Source organism: Zosterops lateralis, assembly GCF_965231275.1.
Source record: "Zosterops lateralis genome assembly, chromosome: 3".
In the NCBI taxonomy this organism is placed as follows: Eukaryota; Metazoa; Chordata; class Aves; order Passeriformes; family Zosteropidae; genus Zosterops; species Zosterops lateralis.
The window spans coordinates 11,478,793-11,503,167 of record NC_139764.1 but is presented as its reverse complement, the minus strand read 5'-3'; the positions used below and the strand labels follow the sequence as shown (position 1 = coordinate 11,503,167).

The 24,375-nt window shown below is 41.6% G+C and overlaps 1 protein-coding gene across 6 annotated transcripts in view; it reads left to right on the top strand.

Moving 5' to 3' along the window:
* Window positions 1-220: 220 nt before the first annotated feature.
* Window positions 221-24,375, top strand: part of MAP4K3 (mitogen-activated protein kinase kinase kinase kinase 3) — a gene marked incomplete at its 5' end in the record, with an annotated part of 61,218 nt that continues 37,063 nt past the window's right edge. For 3 of the 6 annotated variants that reach the window (XM_083857680.1, XM_083857679.1, XM_083857678.1), the window contains 12 exons: window positions 2,863-3,054; window positions 8,281-8,338; window positions 10,413-10,503; window positions 13,317-13,381; window positions 15,587-15,642; window positions 18,159-18,206; window positions 20,252-20,294; window positions 20,942-21,014; window positions 23,312-23,443; window positions 23,737-23,799; window positions 23,881-23,962; window positions 24,062-24,172. In XM_083857680.1, the coding sequence (XP_083713806.1) occupies window positions 2,953-3,054; window positions 8,281-8,338; window positions 10,413-10,503; window positions 13,317-13,381; window positions 15,587-15,642; window positions 18,159-18,206; window positions 20,252-20,294; window positions 20,942-21,014; window positions 23,312-23,443; window positions 23,737-23,799; window positions 23,881-23,962; window positions 24,062-24,172 (924 nt within the window). Of the gene's footprint in view, window positions 332-1,335; window positions 1,354-2,862; window positions 3,055-8,280; window positions 8,339-10,412; window positions 10,504-13,316; window positions 13,382-15,586; window positions 15,643-18,158; window positions 18,207-20,251; window positions 20,295-20,941; window positions 21,015-23,311; window positions 23,444-23,736; window positions 23,800-23,880; window positions 23,963-24,061; window positions 24,173-24,375 lie in introns of those variants that run through there. The other 3 variants (XM_083857683.1, XM_083857682.1, XM_083857681.1) reach the window with 3 other exon arrangements.

The following is a 24,375-nucleotide window of genomic DNA, read 5'->3' as shown; positions in this document are numbered from 1 at the left end:
GGAGGCTCCGGCACGGCCCGGGCCGGGCCCGCGCAGGCGCAGGAGGCGCCGCCCTGGCGGAGGGGGGCGGGGTCTGCCCGCGGCTGCGCGGTGCGGGGCGGGCGCCATGTTGGCGGGGCGGGCTGCGCGGCGGCGGTGAGCGCTCGGGGCCGCCGCGTTCGCTCCCCGTCTCCGCCCGGGGCCCGGGGGGTCGCGGCCGAGCGGGGCCTCCCCCGGCACCATGAGCGGCGGCGGAGGCGGGCGGGTGTGCGACCTGTCCCGGCGAAACCCTCAGGAGGACTTCGAGCTCATCCAGCGCATCGGTAGCGGCACCTACGGCGACGTTTACAAGGTGGGCGCTGCTCCGCGACCCGGCGGGAGCGTCGTCCGCGTCCCCCTCTCCGCCGCCGGGCGTCCCGGTCCGCCGGAATGCGGGAGGGCTCCTGTCGCCCGCCGGCGTCCCCCGGCCCTCCCGAGGGCAGCGAGGCCGCCCCCCTCCGGCGGGGTCTGCCCGCGGTGTGTGCCCGGCCCCGCCGCCCCCGGTAAAGGCCCGGCCGCGTCCCCGGCGCGGCCCCGCCGTGTGAGCGAGGGGCGACCCTCGGGCCGGAGCGGGGCCGGCGGTGCGGGGCTGGCCCCGGCCCGGCTTCCGGCGGCCCTGGAGCCTCCCCGGCCTCGGCTCCGGCCGCTGCTGCTGGTGCCGGCTCGGGCGGCCCGGGTGTCACGGGCGGAGCTCGGGGCTCTTCCAGGGCGAGCCGGGGGCTGTAGGGCTGTGGGGAGCTTGCCCGCTCGGTTCCAGCCCCAATGTCATCGGCTTAGCCCTGGTTCTTGCTCCCGTCGCCCGTGTATAGTGTTTATGTCGGTGCGAGACCTGAGTCTGACCGAGTGGAGGGCAAGCTGGTGTCGCTAGTATGTGTCTCTTAGGATTCCGACCTGACTTCAGCAAACGTAGGAGAACCAAAACTAAAGCAAAAGCAGCTAACATAATTTGGGTTGGTGGGGTGTTTTACTTTTTATATATTTTTATGGGCTTTATAATGCACTTTGTAATTTTTCTCTGCCGGTGTATGCTGTTTGTGTATCCAGCTGCTTGTTGGGATGTGGCAGCCTCTCCCCTGGGATGGGATGACACTGGTTGTTACCTGCTCTTGTTTGGCCTCGGAGCAGAGGGGAGAGCTGAAGTTTGTCGTGTGCAGCCTGGTGGAAGCATTATCTGAGCTGTGTGCTTTCCAAGCATCTTCTGGCCTGTTTCTGTCGTCACAGGGTGTGTGTGTTTGAGGAAACTTGTATTGGTAGGCAGGACTGTGGGGAAACATGCTGAGCCATTCCACGGTTGGAGGTGCACAGGACTGGTGCTAATGCTGCCTTTCGCTTCAGGTGAATGTGCCTAGAATGAAGTCTTGGTTGGGTTGGGCCGATTTTGGTCTAATCTCATCTCTCTTAAATGTCATGGAAGTTTCAGACCTAAATCCTCTTGTTACTGCACTCTTGGTGTGCTAACTCCCTGCTTTATTAATGGTTTAATTGAAAGGGTGTTTTGTGTTGTTTGCCCCACCTTGCCACCTTTCTTTGAGTATTTGTGTGCTGTGCTTGGACGTTTTACTTGCCTTATGCTCTGGGGTTTTGTTTTTCTGCGAACTGTTTCATGCTGTGTGTGTCTCTTTCTGCTGCAGTTTTTAACTGGCACATTGCCTCTGATACCTTATCAATCAGGGTTTTTTTATCAATCGAGGGTTTTTTTTTCAGTGTTCTGTATGTGACTTGATGGATGTGAATTAACCAAGTCACCTGTCTTTATGGTTTCATTTTAAAGATGTTACCCTTCAACCACAGAGTTTGGATTATTTATGTATGCAATACCACTGTTAAAGATTTGTGCAGGTTTCCTTGATGTTTATCGTACTCAGATTGCAGTAACCTTCAGTGTGGTGCTCTGAGAGTGGCCAGTGTTTGGGGCACTGTTTGTGGCTTTTTCTTGTGTGAGGCACAGAGTGGATTTGCTGGTGCTTACAATGCACCTGTACCAGCTGAGGTAGGTGGGGATATAGCAGGACCAGGATACACTAGGCTGGTGTTATAATTATTTCTTCTAGACAAGAATTAAGTGTTTTCTGATTAGACTGTGGACCCTGTAGGGAAGATGAGAAGTGCTTTTCTCTTGTGTGGGTTATTGCCTGTTTCATTCTGAGGCAAGGTCTTGCCCAAGGTGTCTTCACAGCGGAGCATAAAAGTAGCCCAAAAACAACAATGAAAGCCAGTTACTTTTAATGTGACAAAGAAATAGTAATATTGTCTGGGGTGTCATCCACATGCCAGCTTACTAATGCCTGATCTTGTGTTCATGGGTGGTTTCATAAAGCCCCTTTCTTTTGCCTTCACCTGTCACCTGTAGGTGAACTTGGAGGTGAATGAACTAATTGTGTGGAGCTGAAATCAGCCGTGTGCTCATCAGTGGTGGGATTTCAGCAGGGTGGGGATTTCAGCCCTGCAGTACTTGGGCAGCTTCAAGCTGTAATTTGTGGTTTTGCCCCCTTAGCAGAGAGAGCCACGTAGGAAAGTGTTTCTGCTGTTAGCAAGCAGGGATTATTGCCTTTAATAAGCTGACAGTCTTGTTATGTTGAGTCTTGCTAAATGCTGACTTTCTGCAACCTGCTTTCCTGGCAAAGCATTGAGGAGCTGAATGCAGGGCAGGATGACATCTACTTCTCCTACTCTGTTCTAGTTGAACTGAGCTAGAGCAGGGCATGGTTTAAATGTTTGTTTTGTTTTAAAAAAATAAATTATATATATTAAAGAACAGAGAGGCAGGGTCGCTGCTCTGGAGTTTATTGGATTTGAGTAAGAGCTGGTGGTGGGGACTGAAGTACAGAGGTTGGAAGGGAGGGAGGATGTGGTCAGATGGACAGTCTTGCTGCTGTGAGTCCTGCTCTCCAGGCTGGTGTCTGGAATGGGGCATGCCAATAGTGCACTGCCAGTATGGATCTTTGGCTGAAGCCAATAATCTGCAATTGTCTGCTTTCAAAATTCAGCTTTCAAAAAGGCCTTGGAGCAAATCATAATGGATTCATGACAAGAAAGGTAATGGGTAACTCATTCATGCCATTAGCTCTCTATCAAATATTCACAGTCAACTAGAGTGTGTGTATTCTAGCTAGCACCAGGGCAAATTTGTTGTAAGGGATGAAGTGTTACCTGAGTTGTTCAGTTCTTCATGCATTCCTTGTGTGGGTCATTTCTGGTTTTTGTTTTTCTCTATTTCTCTGTTGCAAAGAATTTGATTGTATGAGGTGGTCAGTGAAGCGTAAGAGGAGAATTAGGGTTTATTGGTTGTGAAACAGAGATAATGTCCTGTCCTGCTTAGTTTCAGGAAATATTTCTAAAGTCAGATGAGGTAGTTGCTGAATTTTGTTGGCTCTGCATTTATCCTTCTCACATTTAGGAAGGCTTTTCTGTCTCTTGCTGTGAAATTGCCATTCTAACAATCCCTAGTCCCAGGTACTCTGTAAGTTGTGCCATTCTTTTAAGGTTTGGGTCACAGATGCTTTCACAGGGTTTTTTTGTCAGAAATTGTATTGTTAGGTTTCCTGTTTGACCCCATCCCTGTGCCTTTGGTTTTGATGGTAACTGCACAGTTTGGAAGTATTTTTGGAGGTGATTGTAGGTCCATTTTGTTCATGTGATTAATTTATATCACAGCATATCTTTTATTAAAAAAATCATCGCTTTGGTTTAATAAAGGTTGAACTTCACTTGTCATCTCACAGGTCATTTGTCTAGTGCAGGTGGACGCTAACAAAGATTTTCAGCACCTTACTGAAAAAAAGGCTTTTTTTGCTGAAATTCAAACAGTTGGGACAATTAGTGAGATCATTGTTCCTGCAGAGGTTGTCTATTATATTGTGTTTGCCTTTTTTCAGTTCTTTTTGGCATTTTTGGCTTCAGCCAGATAACAAATGAAGACAGCACAACTCAGTGGAGTGCACTTTGTTTGAGGTCTCATTTTTCAGAAAGCAAAGCCTGTTTTTTGTTCACCAGCCCTGTGGCAGAGAGGTTGGTTTTGGTGAGGGAAGTCGTGTATCCACCAGCTTACCTGCCTCATGCTGAAAACTTAATGTTCTGTGGGTATCTCTGGAGAACACCTGGTGGCCGGTCCTGCTTCCTGCTGCCATCCTTATTTTGGGGTGTCTGGTTGCTGACAGAGCTTCTGTGTGTTGCTGGAAGAGAACATGTCCAGGTCAGATGAACCTGAATTTTGGTGAACTTCCATTTTTTGGTGTCCTCCTCTGTACATGTGTGTGCCCTCTTTCCTGGGATGATCCATTAGGGCATCAATTCTTCTTCATTTTCCTGCTTCAGAAATGTTGAAACTGTGCTTTTTGATTTTAGTCTTCTGTTCTTCCTGATTGACATTACAGCTTTTGAAGCTTCTTGACTTTGTTGGGAATAAATGTTTTGACATCTTTCTATTCAGCTTTAATTGGTTTTTGAAGCTTGTCAGGCAGTCAGAGAGGGGGGGTGGATGTTTTGCCATCCTGTTTTAGCTGCACTGAATAAGTGCTGTAGGGTTTAGTTTCTGGGACTGTGGTTTCCTTAACCAGTAATCTGTGCCTTGCACAGAGGTTTTTGTGTAACATCAACTTTATCAAAGCATTGCTTTCTAAAATTGTCATTCTATTGGGTTGTGGTATTACACTTTCTACCAGAGTGTGGGAGGTAATTATTTTTAGCTGAGGGAGAAGTGAGGGTTTGAGAGAGGCTGCAGAGAAGGGCTCCGAGGGCTGGGGAGTCATTTGGGTGCGTTTTCCTGTAGAGCAGAGCTAATCAGGCTCAGGAAGCCTCTTTGTACGCTGGGACCAGTTTTCCCATGGAGCAGTAACCTGTTTAGAAATTATTTTGTTCAATAGTTCACACAGGAAGTGGTCAAAACCAGAAGCCCCTGTCTTAGACTTTTGCTTTTTGGCTTTGTTGCAGCATTATGTGCTTTATATTATCAATTCCCATTTGAAGGGTAATTGATAATTTGAAGGGTAGCTTTTATTTCTAGTTGGTGATGTTTTTTTATATAAAAATTTTATCTGATATCCTGCTGTTGTTACAGAGTACACTAATAATTATTTCCTGTTTAATTAGGTAGTGCTCCTTCAGCTTGACCTAGTAGTTGGTGGAATTTTTGAAACTCCTGTTCAGATGGCAGTCTAGATCTCTGGAAGAGTGTCATTCTTTCAGCTGCTGATAGAATTAACATCCTTCTATAGTTTTCAGGAGCAGAAGTTCTGTAAATGCTGTATATGTTTGGTTAAGTGTCTGCATTGTAGGCTAATCTTTGCCTCTGGAAAACCTGTATTTCCATGGACACAGTGAAATCTGCATTTGAAGGAAGGAGTTGAAGGATCCTGCTCTGGTGGATGCTGTAAACCCCTCAGCATCACAAAGGCTGGGAGTTAGAGCACATAAGAGTCTAAATGGTAACAAAAAGTGAGCCGGGGTTTTCTTACCTGAGCCTCTGAAAATTTTAGTTGCATTTTGTCAGCTGAAAAGTATGTTTGAATTTGTTTGAAATCCTTTTTCACCCACCTACTGCTTATTGATTTTCCAGTCTCAAAACCCATAAGCAACTGGCAATTTCAGTGGGATTTTCCTAAGTAAAAGTCTTAAGACAGTGTCCTCCACATTCTGAGGTGCTGTGTGGTACATACTTAAGCATCCCCAAATTCAGGGTCAGAGCCAGCTCCAACAGCTGTTGAGAACCACACGGTCCTTCAGTCAGTCTCAGTCTCTCACTCCAGTGAGCTTGGAGGAGGAATTGCTTCACAGCTGATGATTTGAAAGGTGTTTGAGATGTAGTAAAACCTGTCAGGGATACCTTGTTTTTATCCCTGGCCTTTACAAGGAGCCCTTGTGCCACTGCAATCAGAATAATCTTTTCATATACTCAGATTAACAAAGACAATTCATGTTCCTACTGTTGATAACACCTTCAATGCTGATACCCAAATGGAACAAGATGCAAAATTATAACTCATACAGATTCTCAACTTGGAGTCATGTTTTTTTAATCTATGCCCTTAAGCACAGGGTAGCCTGCTGCTGCTGAAGGTGTTGGTGGCCTGCATTAAATCAGATTTTCTTTCTCCTTTCTGGCTTTCATAAGCCCAGGAAAACCTTCTGTCTTTCTTTCCTTGCCTTGGCACTCTGCTGAGCAGAGTGACCCATGGAGCCATAGTCAGTGACACAAACTCCTGACAGCTGGACACAGTATTGCCAAAAATTAATAAAACAAAAAAATCATGAGCAGGGTTTCTGGGGCCTGTGAAATGTTTCCATCCTGGTTTGTGCAGGGTGTGTAACTTCAGCATCATCTCGTTTGTATCCACTGCAGTTGTATCTCATTGATTATCTTATTAGTACAAGTTGCCCTGAAAGAAGTCTGTAAGTGTTAACAAGACTCCCTGATGATCACAGGTTTTTGTTAGAGTTCAGTAACTTTTCTTGTTTGTCTTGGAGGTTAAAAAATGCTGATGTTTGATTTGTGAACGTTTTGCTTCTGTTTGTTTCTTGTTATGAAGAGAATATGTTGGGAAAAGAAATAAAAGATAACAATCCTAACTCATGCTTTAGGCAACACACTTTCTCATGTGTTGCCTTTATTTTTCTGGTACAGATGAAAGGAACTCATGTTTTTGCTGTTCTTAATGTCTGTGTGTCTTTTTTCCACCAGTGATAGATGGAGCCATCGCTGTCATTGGTGGGGTGGATAAATAATGACTTACAGGGAAGGCTCCCAGAGAAAATTTATTTGTTAACTGTTTTTTACAGTCAGTCATGTTTGGACTACCCCTTGACCTTCACAGGATTCCCACTGGTCTCAAAATCTCTCTGCCTGCAAATTATTTGCAAATGCTAATGCTCCCAGCACTGCAGCAGTGCTGCCACACCAAAGAATAGTGAGAGGTTTGAGATCAGCTGTCCAAGGAGTGAGCTGAGTAAATCTCTAAACTCAGGAATACTCTCTGCATTTATTTACAGACTTTATTCTTGTTTACTTTTTGTAGTCTTAGGGGTGTTTTCCCCTTGCTTTTGGTTCAACAAGGTCCCAAGCTGCCCTATAACAAACCTTGCACGTACTCAGTGAGTCCATAAAAGGTCTGAGTTCCTGACTTCCTAAAGTGACTTAAATGAGACTCTTAGCAGCTTACAGGTGGGTCCCTGGCTACATCTGTAAGTTCTGTGATTGTGGCCTTTGCAAAAGCAGGCTCTGAGCCCTGTGTAGGGGTAGTGTGGGCACTGCATTCTGAGTTCCTGCAGGTTCCAAGCCTCCCTTGGGGGGAGAAGTGGCTGCAGCTGCTGCTGCAGTGCTGGGAGGCAGCTTTGCTGCCTTCTCTCCATGGCTGGGTGCAGGGGCACAGAAATGCTCTGAAAGCCCTGGGCAAATGGCTTCCTGGCTTCCAGTTAGAAGTCAAATGGTACAGCTGTAGAAGGGAAATAAGTTTTATAGTAATTTATGCTGCTTCTTAGTGGCTTTTAAAAAATGTAGCTTCCTCAGTTGCTGAGTAGAACGGAGGCCTCAGCAGGACGGAGCTCTGTCGGTCAGGGCACGGTGCTAATGGCATCAGGGCTGTGGGTTTGATCCCTCTATGGGCCATTGACTTAGGAACTGGACTGATGATCCTTGTGGATCCCTTCCAGTTCAGAATACTCTGTGTGTGAAAATGCAGTGAAGCTCCTGAGTCATTGCTGCTGCAGTTGGCTGCTGTGTGTCTGAAGGGAATGCTTTGAGAGGAGTGCTCCCTCACTCCTTTGTTGGTGCCTTGCTTTTTTGAGCCCTTTGCAGCAAGGGAAGGCTGCTGCTGTTGTTGGAGAATAAGGTTCAAGGGGCCTTGCATGTAGCAAAATGGGGAAGAAGCCTTGCATTGCTCATCTGGGAGCCTTGCAAGTGGTCCCACACACTGCAGAGCCTCTGTGGCCCCTGGATCCCCTGTCTGCTGAGGGACCCACCTGTGTGACACCTGCCTTTCAGTCTCTCTGTGCTTGCTGTGGTTATGGGCTTTAATGTGGAAGCACAGTGTGGTTGAGGACTTGCATAATTAAAGTGTTGTGTGCCATTGTAATTTCCTGAGCAGAGTTAAAACTTCAGCTCTCAGTACAAATCAGCTGTTTGATGTTCCCCAACAAGTGGTTCCACTGTGTTCAACCCTTGTGTACCTCAGCTGCTCTTTGACTACTGCTGTCAGAACATCAGGTCAAGAATGCAGAGGTGGGTGCTGCATTCTGCTCTCTAAATACTCCTTTTTTGTGTTTTTATAGGCTCGAAATGTCAACACTGGTGAGCTTGCAGCAATTAAAGTAATAAAATTAGAACCAGGTAAGTGGTTTCTTAACTGAAGTAGGCCAGAGAAATTAAATATTTTTGTGCTTAAGATAACAATTGTGCAAAATCAATCAAGCCCTCTTATTGAAAAAAGGGATAATTGTTGACTTCTGGTATAGGAAAAATACACCGTTCTAAAAAAAAAAAAATCAAGGCAAACAAGATGTGAGAGGAAAAATGTAATTGTAGAACAGTTAAGTGAAAACTGATTAAAATTTGACTGGGAATTGTGGAGTTTCTTGTCCTAAATTCTGTGTTCGACCCATGTGTTATAAACATTTCTAGAATAAAGGAAGACAGCAAGGCAAAAAGAGCTGGCCTGGTAAAAGAGCAGAGGAAGAACTGAAAAGAAGGGTGAAATAATAGCTGAACATTAGTATCCAGGAGTTGAGTACATTTCCTGAAATTCTTTTGGAGGCTCTGATTAGGGCTTCACTGTCTGCTAGATTTATGCTTGTCCTGTGCTCCTGTGGTGATTTCACAAAGCACACATGCCCTACACATCAGTTCTCAGCCTGCAAAATCTGTTCTGTTAATGAGAGTAGGCCTGTTGAATAGGACTAATCTGGGAAGTAAAACATCCATTCTAACTGTTGGTGTTCCATTTCCAGATTTAATGTTGGGGTGTGTGTAATATTTTAACTACCTGGTTTGATCCTTAAGGTCTAAGGGAAAGAAGGTATTAGTTTTTTTCATTTTTTCCCCCCCTACAATTCTGAGAGTGGTTAGAAATGTTGTGTTTTCACAGTGCATACACATTTAAAAGTTCAAGACAAGACAGTGTGTTACTGGGTAGTTCACAAAGTGTATGGTAATCACACTTCCTCACGCTGCAAGTGTGATCTCAGATGCTCCTGTCTAGTTCTGCTTCTTTATGTCATTTCCCGTTGCTGGAGTCCCTGGCTGTTCATGCCATGGGTTATCAATGCCCTGTGCTGTGGGCTGAGCCTGGGGGGATCCCCTGCAGCTGGTACTGGTGGGTGATTGGCATCTTGCACTTCAGTAGTTTTTGGCAGCCTTTGGACACCTGAGTGATGCTCAGAGAATGGGCTTCAGCTGCCCTGGTTTGGGGGTTTTGCAGATTGCAGGGTTAGCAATGTTTAGGCACTTGCTTTAAGGCTTTACACGACTTCTATTTAGAATGCAGTGAAAGTGCTGGTCACATACTAGAGGAGTTGTGTCCTTTCAGGGAGGTCCATGAAAATAAATTCCTCTGTTCTTTAGTGTCTGTGTGTTTGAAAGTCTAGCCAGGAGACAGGAAACCATCAGCAACACACTACAGATCAATGTTAACTTACAGCTTGTCTTGTGATTTGAAGTTTGCTGTCAGTTAAATAAAATACGTGGGAGTATCACATTTCTGGTTGTAAATAACTCAATGGATAGGTCATCAGTGTGTTAATGTGCTGGGAAAAACTTAAAACATTCCCTAAAGAAAAAACATCTCAGCTGTGTTTTCAGTTTCACACGATTTTCTCAGTGTATGCATTTGGTAAGAACTTTTAATAGAAAGGCTGGGACAACCATGGTACCAAATGGTGAGATTCAGGTAAATGCCACCCCTGTGTCAATGTTTTCTGATGTGAGTTACTCACAGTTTACATTTTTGTGTAGTCTGCTGAAATGTTGCAGCAGCAGCCTACTAGTGACTGGTTTTGTTGGTTTTTTTTTTTTTGCTTAGGAAGATGAGCTAACAAGTGGGCATGTGGCCAAAAATAGCAAAATTTTGTTGTGTTTTTAAGAACCCAGGCTATTGTCAGGGCTTATGCAGATGGACACAGTTGGGGGTCTCAGGGAAAATAAGGACTTGAGAAAAAGCAATGGCCAATAATGTAAGAGCTGTCAGCAGATGTGAGGTCCATCTGTCTCAGAATGGAACTTAGGAATATTGTTACTTATTTTCCTAAGCCCTTGCTAATAAATACTGATTTACAGCTGATTTATGTCTGTGAAACTTGCAGATAATTAGCCTTAATTACTAAGAATGTTTATTTTATAAACATGTGCTGAAAGTTAAGATGTGACTGTAACCCAGGCCAAAGAAAATACTCCTTCTACTGCATTTCAGGAGAAGATTTTGCTGTTGTGCAGCAGGAAATCATTATGATGAAAGACTGTAAACATCCGAACATTGTTGCTTATTTTGGCAGCTATCTCAGGTACAGTTTGTTTCTTTTGTTCGCTTTAAAATGTGTCCCTATCCCCTGGTAAAGGACAAATCTATAATGTGACATAGGCAAAATATAATTTACCAAGTATTATCCACTTGTGTATTTTTTTCATTCACCTTCAAATCTGTTCTATTTACTACAGTGTCTCTCTAAATAATCTTTCTTCCATCAAAATTGTTAAAATTGTTCAGTGACCACCTAGTCATTTGCTTTCTTGCAAATGGGTTGATGCTTAAAAGCTTTGAATTTAATATAGAAATGGATAATTAAGCAGACGTACGACAAGTATGAAGAGTCTATGTATATAGTATCTTTTAAATCTGTTTCAATAGAATGTGTTTTTCCACTTCTGACCAGAATGTGAAGGTTTTGTGTTTGTTTCTGGAGGTGAGGTTATTTGCATTGTAGAAACATTGACAAATGTATTCAGTTGTCTTACCAGCTGCTTCTTTTAACCAGTCATAGTGGGAACAGATTGCTTAGTAGAACTAATAAAAAGCTGCTTCTGATAATTTTTTATATTTTCATGTGGAAACAGTGCACAACTACCATTGTTGCACTCAAGTTTCTTTAGCATTTTTGTATTGAAACACTGCCTCTTCTCCTGTATTCAGGCTGGAGGTGCCTTTTCTTTAAAAGAAAAGTTTCCCTCTTGTCTCAGGCTATCAAAGTATACCTTTGGAGATCCAGAATAAAATTTTGGCAATTATGCTGTATATTTTGTCATTGTCTTACACTCCTCCTTGGTTTCCTCCTTTTTCTTTGGCTTCTTTTTTGTCTGGGCAATCAAGTCACTGTCTTTGAGACCGTTTGTTTTTTGACCTTCTGCTTTCCAAGCATATTTCAGTGCTAGGAAGAATAAGAAAAATACCATTATTCTGTATTTGCTAGTCACCAGCATATTGTCCCCCAAGGATTTTTTCTGTTTGTGTATGGATTTTTCAGACAGTGACATTTCTGCCTTCCTGTTAGCCTGGGTGTTGGGTTGCAGGCACTCAGTGGTACTGTTGATCCTGTCTCTGTTTTGCTTGCTGCTCAGGCCATATGCTCTGCAGAAAGAGAGGCTCTGCACTGTTGCTCTTGGATGTGACAGGGATCTTCACCTGTCCCAGAGTGCTTAGGCACATGATAAATGGCAAGATTGAAAATAAGAAATGCAGGCACCTCTTCTGATCCTCTTATGTTCTTTTTTTGTTTGTTTTCTTTTGGGCTTTTGCACACTGGGAAGTGAAAGCCCAGTAAGCAAAAGTGAGATTTTTACAACACTTTAATGCTTCATGGCTCTTATTTGTGTGTGCTCTGCTGCTGTCCCAAGGCTTCTGGGAGGGTTTTGGCTTCTTCTCATTTCCACACTGCTGCTGCTTTTGGCATCAAACAGGATGCAGCCACATGGGCCCACGAGTCCAAAAGCACCCCAAAAGTGTCCCTGTCTGAGTCCTGCCTCATTGTGGGGAACAAAGAAGGGACTTGGAGATGTCTCTTCAGTTCTTGCTCAGTTTTCTTGCACAGGTTGTCACACTGCCCCTGTGTCTGGCTGGTCAGCTATTTCAGTGGAAAGCTTTAATATCATCTCAAGCAAGGAATTTAATTGATGGAGGTAACAGCCAGATAATTCTGCTGCTTAAAACTCCTGTAATGCTTGGAAATATCTTTCCTACCCCTAGAGGAAGCAGCTGGGAATGTAGCTTTGAGGGCCATGTGCACTCTGGACACGAAAGGGGAGGACAGCCAAAAAAGACAGTTCTCCTTGGAGCAGCAGCTCTTCTCTGCTGCTGAGAACACTTGCAGTTTGCAGCTCAGGAAATAAGTTCAGCACTTCACCATTGCCTTGCAAGAACCCTGCCACAAATGTCTCAGTTGTTTTAAGAGAGCCTTGTGAATGTAGGACACACAAGACCAGGTCATCAGGAAGCTGAGAACAACCATCAGTCTTTCCCTTGGTTCTCCCGTGGTACTGTCTGCTCTAACGGGGTTCTATGGGATTTTTTTCCCCACCTGAGTATTTTGATGGCCAGACTAGATGGAATGTGACTAGGCAAGTCCCAGATTTTTTGCTCTTCACTGTGCCTGTTTGTGGCCACATGTCTTACCAATGAAAGTTACTGAGTGAAAATAGAGTTAATGGCCATAAAGGAAGATACCTTTGAATCCTTCAGCCCATTGTCTATTCTTGGAAAGTGCCTTGTGTGGAGGTACAGTGAATCATACTGAATTGATTCCCTTAATAAGGGAAGAAGAGCTGAATAACTCCCCTTCTGACCCTGGCACCAAAAATATCCAGAGGTATTTTTAAAGGAAAAGACTTTATCTGAGCAGGCACTTACCCACAGCGTGGGCTCTGCTCCGCTTAGCTTTGACTGAAGCACCAGTTTCACTTAATTTGCTGTGAAAAAAATGTGGTTGAGAGATCCCTGGGGCTTTTTGTTTTGTATTTGGGTCTTGTTTGTGTTAACTCCTATGCTCTGAAAAAAGTGGAGAAGTGAAAATGAGGAAGAAATAAGAAACCACATCTGTTTTGTCTCTACTCTCAGGAAAATGTATTGCAACAAAAATCAGTCTGAATGTTTCACTAATACTGTTTTATTGCTTCATTAAAGTAGAATACTTTTTACTATTTCATTAGTTACTATTTAGACAGTGAAGTGTCACATGAAGATTAAATTATACTCATTATTTGACTTACACTTTCAATAATACAGAGCATATTGTGTTATGCTTTATAGTGTTTGAGTCCTCTGACTTCTCTTTTACAAGTCCTCTGCAAATCTGACAGCTAATGAATGGTTCTGTTCACTCTTTAGACGAGACAAGTTGTGGATTTGCATGGAGTTCTGTGGAGGTGGCTCTCTACAGGATATTTATCATGGTATGTCAAGACTTTATTCCTTAAAATCTAAGTACAGCTTATTTTCCAAAATTGAAATGATTGCAGTGTTTTGGAATTAGAGAGGAGGAATCCTAAATTTAGTATCCATAATAATTCATTGAAGGTCAATTGTAGCTTATGTTTTTACTTAATTGGTTTGGGTTTTGTAAACAAAGTTAGTGGGAGTTTTTTTAGCAGCAGAAGTTATTTCCGTCCTTCAGGGGCTCATAAAAAAAAGCCCATCACTGCTTTTCAAAGGCTGTAGAATTAGACAATATTATAAAAAGAAAATTTGATGCCTTGATGTGCTGTCTGTCTTCATAGCCATTTTGTTTCTGAGCTTTTGAACTTTGTTTTAGTGTAATCTATACGACTTCCTACGGAAACCTGGGTATGTAGATTGATTAGCCTGGATGCTCTTGTCCTTTATAAACTGTTTGAATGTTTGTATACCAGTAGTTCCATGAGGATCTTTTAGAATATTTTTGGGGTTTTTTTAAGCTGGATGTGTGACATGTAAAAAGCAAAGGTGGTCTCTATATTTGCTTTAGGCTTGGCTTCAGTGAGCAGTCAAAGAAACAAGGGCTGTCTGTGAATCTGTTGGATAAAGACAGGATCAGTCAACTGCTTGCTATTTTTCAAGAGAGAAAATCAGTTTTGAAGGACTTTATTGCCCTGGAATTAAGACCTTTTTAGGAAAGGAGTATGCTCTAAGTGAGTAATGGCTTTGGAGTTCTCAGGTGATGTTTTTTATTGAGGAAGTCCATTTATATTCTGAATTGTGAAGATTTTACATGTGAGGGTCTCTTGTGTAAGCAGCTTTTGCATTTACCTTGGGTTCAGTTAAAAGAAGTTCACACCATGTTCCTGTCATAGTCATTTGAGTGTGGCCTTGGTGATCTTTTAACTCTTTGCTCATTTCGAGAAAAGCACCATGTTTAATAGGCTTTGTTTTGTGGAACACCTGTAGAGTAGGAAATGAGCTCATGCCACATAAATGCCTGAGCAGATGTCTACAGGAGTGGCTTCCCGTTGCAGCTGATTTTTGGCTTCTCTGCTGGTAATTAGAATGGAAGGTTCTTTTCTGGTCTTTATTATGTCCTAAAGAGTCCTATTCAAATTTAACCATAGGCCTCTGTAATCTCGAGTCATTTAAGTTAATCAGAATGAAATTTCTCAAAACAAAAATAGATGCCTAGATACGCCCACTGTGGGTGCCAATATATATAGTTTTGTGTGGGTTTGGAGCTTTTCTTTCAGAAAAGAGAAGTTGGATGTAGACTTACTTTGAAGATATGTTGCATCATACTAATACTGTAGAAGATAAGCAGTTAGATTCTTTAATCTAGATTCATTCTTAACTCTCCACTCCTTCAGTGCCCTTTGAGAAACTCCATCCAATTTCTATTTGTTTTCTGTGCAAAACCTGAAAAGCTGATGGTCAGGACTGTGTTTCCTGGTCTTAAACCCCTTTAATTTCAGGATCAAAGTCCAGTGGCTGGGACGAGTCACAGACCATTCCTTGCTTGCTGCTCACTGTTTGGTTTGTGTATTTGTTCAGAATTTAATTGTTTTCCCTCTAAGAGACTTGAGCAAAGTTGGACCCTCAAGGGAGGGAGACTCCTCCTTCCCTTGGGAAACTGCTGAGCCTCCTTCCAGGGGGAGTTGGAGAAGGTGCTTGGTGTGGCAGGGCCTGGGGCAGCAGTGCTGACAGCTGATTGCAGAGAAGGGCTGAGGAGCTGCAGGAACAGTTTCTCTGGCAGTGGGAAGGATGGAGGGAGAGAGCAGGTCACAAATGGTACAAAGAACTGCCCAGGGCTCAAAGGGGATTGAACAGAGTTGGCTGCAGCTCTGAGTCACTGAGTTGAAAGTCCAGCCTTCTATAGAAGAACACAATGGGTTTGTTCAGGGGAAAGAGTTAGGCTTAAATCATTACTTGTGCTTTTTTTTCCTCTTAATTACTCTGAGATTTAAATACAGAAGAATTAGTAGTTTCCATTCCAACAGTACTGGACATTGTTGATTTCAAAGAATGCTGTGGTCTTTGGATGCTCAGTCTGGAGTAAAGACAAAGCACATTTACTTAGAGACTCATAGTGCAAGGTCCTATTGGTGTGAATGGAAGTGACTGATGTATGAATTTGGAATGGGCAGTATCTTACCTCATATTGAGATTTTTTTTTTCCTTTTCCCCTTTCATTTCAGTGACTGGACCACTATCAGAGCAGCAGATTGCCTATGTTAGCAGAGAAACACTACAGGTAGTGTCTCCTCAGGTTCTTGTGGTTGTCTTTTAATATAGAAGTATTAAAAGCTAAGAATAAAAGCTACAAATAGCATGTGATGCCATGGAAGTCTGGTAATTGGATGGCACACCATTTTTCTCAGGCTTTTGAAGAGGTCCCATATTACAGCCTAGAAATTTGTGTAATTGCATAACCTCAAATTACTCTGGATCATTTGAAGAAAGCTCTTGTCATCTTCCTGCTATTAATTTTATATTTGTTTTTAAAAGAGGGGGAAGCAGCATGTTTTCTTAATCCATATTTATGGTATAAATTAGTTACTGCATGTTTGAAGGAAAATTAAAACACTGTTTTGCATATGTAATAATTGACAATGTGCCAGTAAGAAAGACTTGCCTGTGTGCTTGAGATGTTGAAGGTAGAGGTCATTATCTTCTCCTCATGGATGTGCTAGCTCTCATTTTTCTTTCCTAAATTCCAGGTTCAGTACAGCAGTAAAACTTAACCAGAAAGTGCTTTTTTGATGGTTGTCTTGCTTCTCTGTGAGAGAGCAGTTCTTGATTTGTAGTGAGCACAAACCTGTTGAGTGCCATCAGTTGAGCTCTCAGGACAGCTCTGTTCATCTCCCTCGGTTGTCACCATCTCCCGATGCTGTGTCAGAGACTGGCCTTCTGACTTACAGGATGGGGCACTTTTTTTTCACTTGCAGATCAGGCTTATGTGATGTCTGGGAGCGTTAAGCATTTTGAGTCTTTACACCCTTTTGTTCTTAGACAGTTCTAGAATGGTTTAGAACTGTTCTTAGACAGTTTGTGGAATGGAAACTTAGACAGTTTAGAAGGGGCCTTTAAAGACCCCCCCTGCAATGAGCAGGAACAATGTCTTCAACTAGATGAGGTTGCCCAGAGCCCTGTCCAACCTGGCCTTGAATGTTTCTACAGATGGGGCATCCACCACCTCTTTCGATAGTTCATCACCATCATTATAAAAGGATTCTTCTTTTGATCTGATCTGAATCTAATCCTTTAGTTGAAAACCATTACAACTTGTCCTGTCACAGCAGGCCCTGCTAAGAAGTTTGTCCCCATCTTTCTTATGAGACCTCTGCACATTTGCTGAGGATGCCCTTGATCCCACTGTCTGTATCAACAGTGGAGATAATGAACAGTCTAGTGTGGGACCCTGAGGGACAGCACTTGTCACTCTGGGCATTGAGCTTGTTTTCCACTGCTCTCTGGGTGCAATCATTTTGCCATTCCCTACCCACCAGATAGTCCATCAGTCAAATCCCTAATCTTCTTAGATATGGAGGAGTGAGTAGTCTAGAATGGAATTTATGAAGCCAGTTATTTGCATGGGAAGATATCTTGGTTAATATATGTAAATTGTGTGTGTGAGGAAAAAAAGGTTAATATTTTGTATTTTCTAAATGTTATTCATTGACCCATTTTTCTATATTTTAAATTGTCTGTAAATACATGTTTATAATGCTCTTACCAAATACAGTGCATGTAGTTTCAGATATCTTATTGCACCTTATAATGGAGCACCATTTTCCTGAGTAAGATGTCTGAGAATATAGGCTATTGTCCATCCACAGAAGTAATTTGTCCAACATTAATTTTGCCACTAGTGTCCATGAATCCAGAGTCTCACTTGGATGCTGAAGTTAACATTCAGTCTCCATATTTAGAAGCCCATTAAATCCTTCATTTTCAAAAAAATACTTGCTGTCCATTTTGCCGGAGTATGTGAGATTTGATTCTGAAAATATGGATTTTTAAATATGACCTTTAAAGTAATTGTCTCCAGGCATTCAGTTCTGAAAATGGTGACTTCACATTCTTCCAGGGCAGTGGTAAAAGTGTGTGAATTGATGGCTGTATGCCAGTAGCATCCTGAGATTTAAAGAGTGTACATGGGACTCTTCTGCCTAATGCCAGTTGCAGTGCTCTGGTAGATGCTTTGATTAATTACACTTTAAATTTTGCAATCAACTCTCTGATGGCTTGCATGAACTGGCAGAAAAATATGAGTCTTGAGATGGATATTTCCCTTGAACATGGAGCCTTGTGGAGGTGCATGGTCACAGAGCAAGGAAGATATTTGTGTGTGATTTTACCCCTGGAAGAGAATTTTAGAGATAAGCCTTGAGTGTCCAAAGTGACAGGGTCTCTGATTTGTCATGCAGGGATTTGGTTCTATAGATTTCTTCCAGAATTTAAATTGGTTTCTAACTTGTGTTGAGTCTTAAAATGTTTTGGTACTGTCATCAAGAGCCAGATAAATGTCTAAATATCTTTCTATAAAGATATTTAGGTATGCTACTTTATATAAAAATATTAGATATGCTGCTACATCTATTGAATCTGCACATTTACAGAAGATTACACTGAAATATAAGAATGTTCTTCAGTCAGTGAGTCATTTAGATGATTAAATTGGATCTTAAATATATGTGGTAATTAAATAAGAAATGTATGTCAAATGAAAAATGTTGGACTAAATGACTATTTAAATATTTTATGCAGGGACTATATTACCTTCACAGTAAAGGAAAAATGCACAGAGATATAAAGGTAAGTAAAAACTGAAGGGGTTTTTGGTGCTTTTAGAATAGGTTACCTCACCTCCAGTGGTCTTTACTGTTACATATCAATTTTCAGTACATTTCTGAATATGTAGGGATTTTTAATCTATTAGAATTAAATAAAAGTTTCTGCCCAAGGGAAAAAGATCTTTCTTTAAAATACATGGAAGGAAATAGTTTGTTCTTTTCCTTGGAGCTGCACATACTGTTTATGTGGCCCAGTGCTGTGGAATTTAACCATCAGCTGGTATCCAGAGCAGTTTGTGTTCAGATGGCTGTCAGGGTGTGTGCACTGTGCAAAAGAAAGGTTTGCCCTTCCCACAGCTTTTCCAGGGAGCTCCATGTACCCTTTTTTCTGAACCAGCCAGTGAGCAGAGCTCTTGCTTTGGCTGCTTGCATGGTGCTGAGCAGACTGCAGGGCAGAGGCTGCTAGTGTGTGCAGCTCTTGGAGACTGCTTCTGTCCCCTCCCTCGCAGGCTAAAAATAGAGAGGGTGCTGCAGATCAGGCTATTAGCACTGCCTTGCTTAAATCTCCAGCTCAGCAAAGCTCTATCAAAAGTGGCTCCTTCAGACTCTTAAAGTCTGTTATAGTTTCCTCCTGGTGCTTCCTGTTGACTTTTTGTTCCTGAAGTTTTACTAGCTAGTCTTTCCAAAGCCCTTCCAAACCTGGCAAGCTTCCTCCTGCAAATCTGACAGTAAATCATCATATTCTTTTGTGGTTTTGCATGCTGTTGGTTTGGCTGGTTTTGGGTTCTTTTTTCCCCCAGCAGCTTCAGCTGTGTTGCCTTCATGCAGCCTCATCCCAAGTTGTTCTCAATGGCTTCAGAAGAATATTTGGGTTTTGAGCAATCACAAAAGTAATTTCTGAATGAAAGATTACTTCAGGCACCAAAACGAAATGTTTTCTACTATACTTTATAGAATGCTTGTAAGGATACAGTGCACAGATACTTTTTCAAAGCAGAACTGTGCTAATAACAAATCAGCAAATTGCTCATTGCTTACTGTGCTTACATTGAGAGGATTTTTTTAAAAATAAAAGCTGTTCTTATGAGCGTGGAAAAGTACTGTCTTGATCTGCAGATTGCCTGACTGCTGAATTGTGTTTGCTTCCCTCAGTAGCTGAGTTCCATGTTTAGAGTACCTGTCCTGTTAGCTTGAAAGGTGAACAAGGTCAAGAGCATGTAAGCAGGGCTGTTACAGTGTTTGCCAAGCTCATTAACTCTGCTTTTGCAGCATGGGCCAAGTTAGCTGCCTTTTATTGCAGGCCTGGCTTTTCCTGCCCTGGGAAAAGCCAGAATCTGTAAAAACACACAGATGGAGGCTCATCTCTGCTGCCTTTCCACCTCCCTGATGGGCAGAGCAGTACTGACATTTGGAGCTGTGTTCAGCCAGCTCTCACCTTCACTCAGCTCAACCTGGACCTGGTTTCAGGCTTCAAATCAGGTTTTTTCTCAGTCCTTTTATTTTGTGATTTTGTAATACCAACCTCTGCTTTGGGTTAATTTTGGTTGTTGAGCTGAAGTGAGTGGAACACACAGCCACACAAAAATGAGCTCTCCAAATCCAGCATGAACAGAATCTCTGTTGCATAAGGACGGAAGTAGCTTTGCTAAATGCTTGATTATTGAGGCAGGTCCTTAAGGCTATAAAAGAAAATGAAATTGTTTCCACTTTGACCTTTTGAGTTCCTGTTTCCTTGGAGTCATTGTAAATAGAAAAAAGGGAAGAATTAATCAGCACAGGCAAATACTGTTTATTGAGAGGTTTTGTGTGCAATGCAAACTCTATGGTGCCATAGGCTAAACTAAAAATTAATGCAAAACACTGTATATCCAAGGAGATTTTTTACTAACAGAGTGGCAGCTTGCTAATTTCAGACATTTCCTTGATAAGGCTGCAGATTTATTGAGTACAATCCTTGCTTTGTGTTTGGCCCCTAATTTGCTGTAAGATCCCACATATTTCTTTTTTTAATGTGGTATTGGAGGAATCAGAATGTTTTAATTCAAGTAAACTTTTCTTTTTTTAAAGGGAGCAAATATTCTTTTAACGGATAATGGACATGTAAAATTAGGTGAGTTAATACATCTTAGTGCTTAAAAATTAATATTTTTATGTGCTCTAAGAAGCAGCATGCTCTGTTTAATGAGGTGATGGTTCATGTAAGGAATTAGTGAATATAAAAAGTGTTTTTATCTTGCTGGCTGTATCTAACTAAACCATCCAATTAGTATCTCAGGATTAGTTGGAGTAATTTTGGAACAGTGAGGTAAAAGACCTGATATTGTAAGGGAAAAATGAAAGTCAAATCACAGGGGTTTATAAATTTTTAATAAAATCTACCATCCAGAGTCCTTAATTGTGAAATGTACCTTGAAAACTTATCTAAAAGAATCTTTTTGGTATCACAAAATGAAGTGTTTGTTCTGTCTTATTAAAACCCTTCATGTACCTGTTAGGTCTTCTATGCCAGCCTCCTCTTCTTGTGTGGATGAGGGACATTTGTGTGCATGTTTGGCAAGTGACTGAGGGGAGCTGACCAGTGGTATCTGAGACAGACCAAGTTTCTATTATTTGCTTTTGTTATTTATTTTTTGTTAAATATTTCCAGTATATTTAAGAACTTCTTAACAGCGGGGAAACCAAACTTGTGTTTTTAACAATTAATTATATCAAATCACTTGTCAACTGTAATTTTGTTCTTGCCTTTTTTTTTAATAGCTGATTTTGGAGTATCTGCACAGATAACAGCTACAATTGCCAAAAGGAAATCATTCATTGGCACCCCATATTGGTAACTGTTTTACTTAACTATAATGGTAGCACATATAAAACTGTTGAAAATTTGTGATAAAGGCATGCTCTGTCACTTCCTGGGTAGACTAACCACTAAAGCTGTGTCAGACTTTCTGGTGGTCATCTCTGTGTTACTTGTTCCAAATCCTGAATGAGCTGAGTGTCAGAGAAAAGGCTTTAATGCTCTGAAAACTTGAAAGGCTGTGTAGTGCCATCACTGTTGACTAATTTGTTTTAATTTAGTAAACCCTAAAAACTAGCAGCAATTTTGCTTGTTTTAAACCTTGATCTTAAATATTTTTTTATTCCCTGATTTTCCATTTTGATGTTTTATGTTATTTCCTCTCCAGCCTAGATACAGCTTTTCTGCAACTTTTCAGTTGATGAGTTTCCTTTGTCTTCACAGATCTACAGACTTTTCCCACTTGTGAACTGTTTCTCTAAGCCATTTTTTCCCTTAATTACCTAAACTGATTGAATACTGTGATAGAGTTCTGTCTATACTGCATCTCCATTCTTCCCCATCAAACTAGTGTGTGTAATTTTTCTTATCTGAAGTTCTGCCTTTCATTTTATCTTTTCCTACTGGAAGTGGCTGTCCCCTTTCACCCAGAAGTAAATGAGAGACATTCTCCGCTGTAAAACAGCACTTTTGTCATATGTTTCATAGACAGATACTAAAATTCTGTAGTCTGACAGCATAGTAGGTGCAAGATAAAAAATATATATATAATAGAAAAAATCCTATGTTCAAGTATTTACTTGAAATAGCCAAGCACAGTATTTTTAGCATTCTTCACACCAAGGCTTCACTTCCCTTTCACAATAACACAGACACCCATCAGTCATGGTTGTGTGGTTGGTTTGTGTCTCTTTCCCAAGATGTTTGGGTGACCTCAGTCCTTGCCTGTAACTTTCAAATTGTGCCAAGCTCCCCAAGTGACCTTAAATAATAACTTTGAAAATATTACATAGGTTAAATGCTGATGAAAAACATCAGCTGTTCTTTGCAAAGCTGCAGAGAGATTTGAGAGCAGAAGCAAGGAAGCAAAGTATTTGAGATTGCAGAGAACAAAACGTAGTTGAAACAGGCCATGTGAAGGTTTTAGGGGTCATTAGATCTGCCTATGTCTCAGGGCAGTGAACTGCAGTGCTGGTAACCCTTCCATGGAAATGTTTAACCTATGTTCCCCCTCTCCTGTGGTAACTCCCTCCGTTTGATTTAGGGTGATTGGGATTTTTAATGAACTCTGGAAGAAATGTATCTAAATATGGTTTAGTTATGCAAACATGAAGTAGATTCTACCATGAAACCTGCCGATGTTTTCAGATCCACAGATAAGGAGTGGAAGGGGCACACAAAGGTTGTCGAGTCCAACTGTTAGCCCTGCACAGGACATCCCCAGGTGTCACACCATGTGCCTGAGAGCATTGTCCAAGCACTTCTTGAGCTCTGGCAGCCTTGGTGCTGTGACTACAGGATATCTGTATTTCAATAATGCATCTGTTGAGGTGCTGCTTGCTGGTCTACTGCAGCACTCTCTGAGTGACTTCACCTGTGTTACATTTATTAGTTATTTAGTGCCACTTTTCAGGTGATCTGGACTGATAAAGCTCAAAGCTAAGAAATAATAACACCACCTTGTAGGGCTACACAGGACAATCAAATTCATAATTCACTTTGGCCATTCAAAACGTGAGAATTCCAAGTGAATCATTTCCTTTAGGTATTCCTGTTTGTGTGCCAGTTATGTTTGTTCATTTTTGCCACCTGAGAACGTGAAACCACTTTATTGACTTAAAGAGGCCGCCTGACGTGAGTGAGACAGACTTTACAAACAAGGAGTGCTCTCTACAGAGTTGACAATGAGTCTCATGCTTTCAGGATACAGGAAAGCTGACATTTTATTGCTTTTTCTCGTTAGAATTCTTTCCTTCAAAGTCACTGGGTCACTTTCTGGGCAATATGTAAATTTGTGTATTATGTGGATTTTATTGTAGTTGAATAATTATACTTCAGGCACTTTGGTTGTTGAGTAATATTTAGTCTGAGACAGATTGATTTCATCCACTTACTCCTAAATGACAATTTTAGAAACTGTCTGTTAGTTACTAGATGACTGAGGGAAACTTCAGGTGTACCTTGCATAATTTTTTACACACACAGTTATGTGTGTGGATATCTATATATACTGTGACCTTGTAGATTGAGAGCTTTAAAGAAGAGGATACTATGTGTACAAAGAATGTTTGATTTGTGTTGAGAAGTTCACTAAAATGTCTTTCACCATTCAGGATGGCACCAGAAGTTGCTGCAGTAGAAAGGAAAGGTGGCTATAACCAGCTCTGTGACCTGTGGGCAGTGGGAATAACTGCAATAGAGCTTGCTGAACTGCAGCCTCCAATGTTTGACCTACATCCAATGAGGTTAGTAAGGAGTTGCAGCTTGGTGGGGAAATGCGGCTAATGAAATAATCCATTTGAGGAGATGGCTGTGTGTGCTTGTGGGGTTTGGGTGTACTGCAAAGGCACTGGGCTGTGGGTGTTCTGAGTGAACAGGAGAAAATTTGTAACAACTCTTTCTGGTGCAGAAGTGTATAAAATCCTGGTTGAGTCTCTTAAACTGCTGGGGCTTCTTCCTGCCTATTAAATAAAGTGTTTAATAATTTATCTCATGTGTATTGCAGCATAACCACAGAAATGATGTTGTTTTTTTTCAGAGCACTTTTTCTAATGACAAAAAGCAACTTCCAGCCTCCTAAATTAAAGGACAAAATGAAATGGTAAGTACTTTTTTGTTTCAGTAGATAATGAATGTACTGTAATGGGAAATTGATTTTAATGTTTAGCACTTCTTTTTACAGGTCCAATAGTTTCCATCATTTTGTGAAAATGGCACTTACAAAAAATCCTAAAAAAAGACCTACAGCTGAAAAGTTGCTACAGGTACAAATTTATGCATGAGGGTTTCTATTAATATTACAAAATTAAAATATGCTTGATATGAGTGGCTAGAATTTTAATTTCTGTGTTTCCCTCTTTCAGCATCCCTTTGTTACCCAGCCATTAAATCGAAGTCTTGCCATTGAACTTTTGGATAAAATGAATAATCCTGATCATTCCACTTACCATGATTTTGATGATGATGATCCTGAGGTAGGAATGTCTTTCAATCATAGAATCAGATGAAGTTTTTGTTTGCCAGCAAAACAATGACTGTGATTAATTGAGCCCCAGATTTTTTGTGATCTGGATCTCAAGGGTTGCTTTTACTTTTACTTATGCTGTTCTGTCACTCATACAGGCACTTAGCAAAAGTCATTCTATTTTTGGGAAGGGAAGCTTAAAAAGAAAGATAT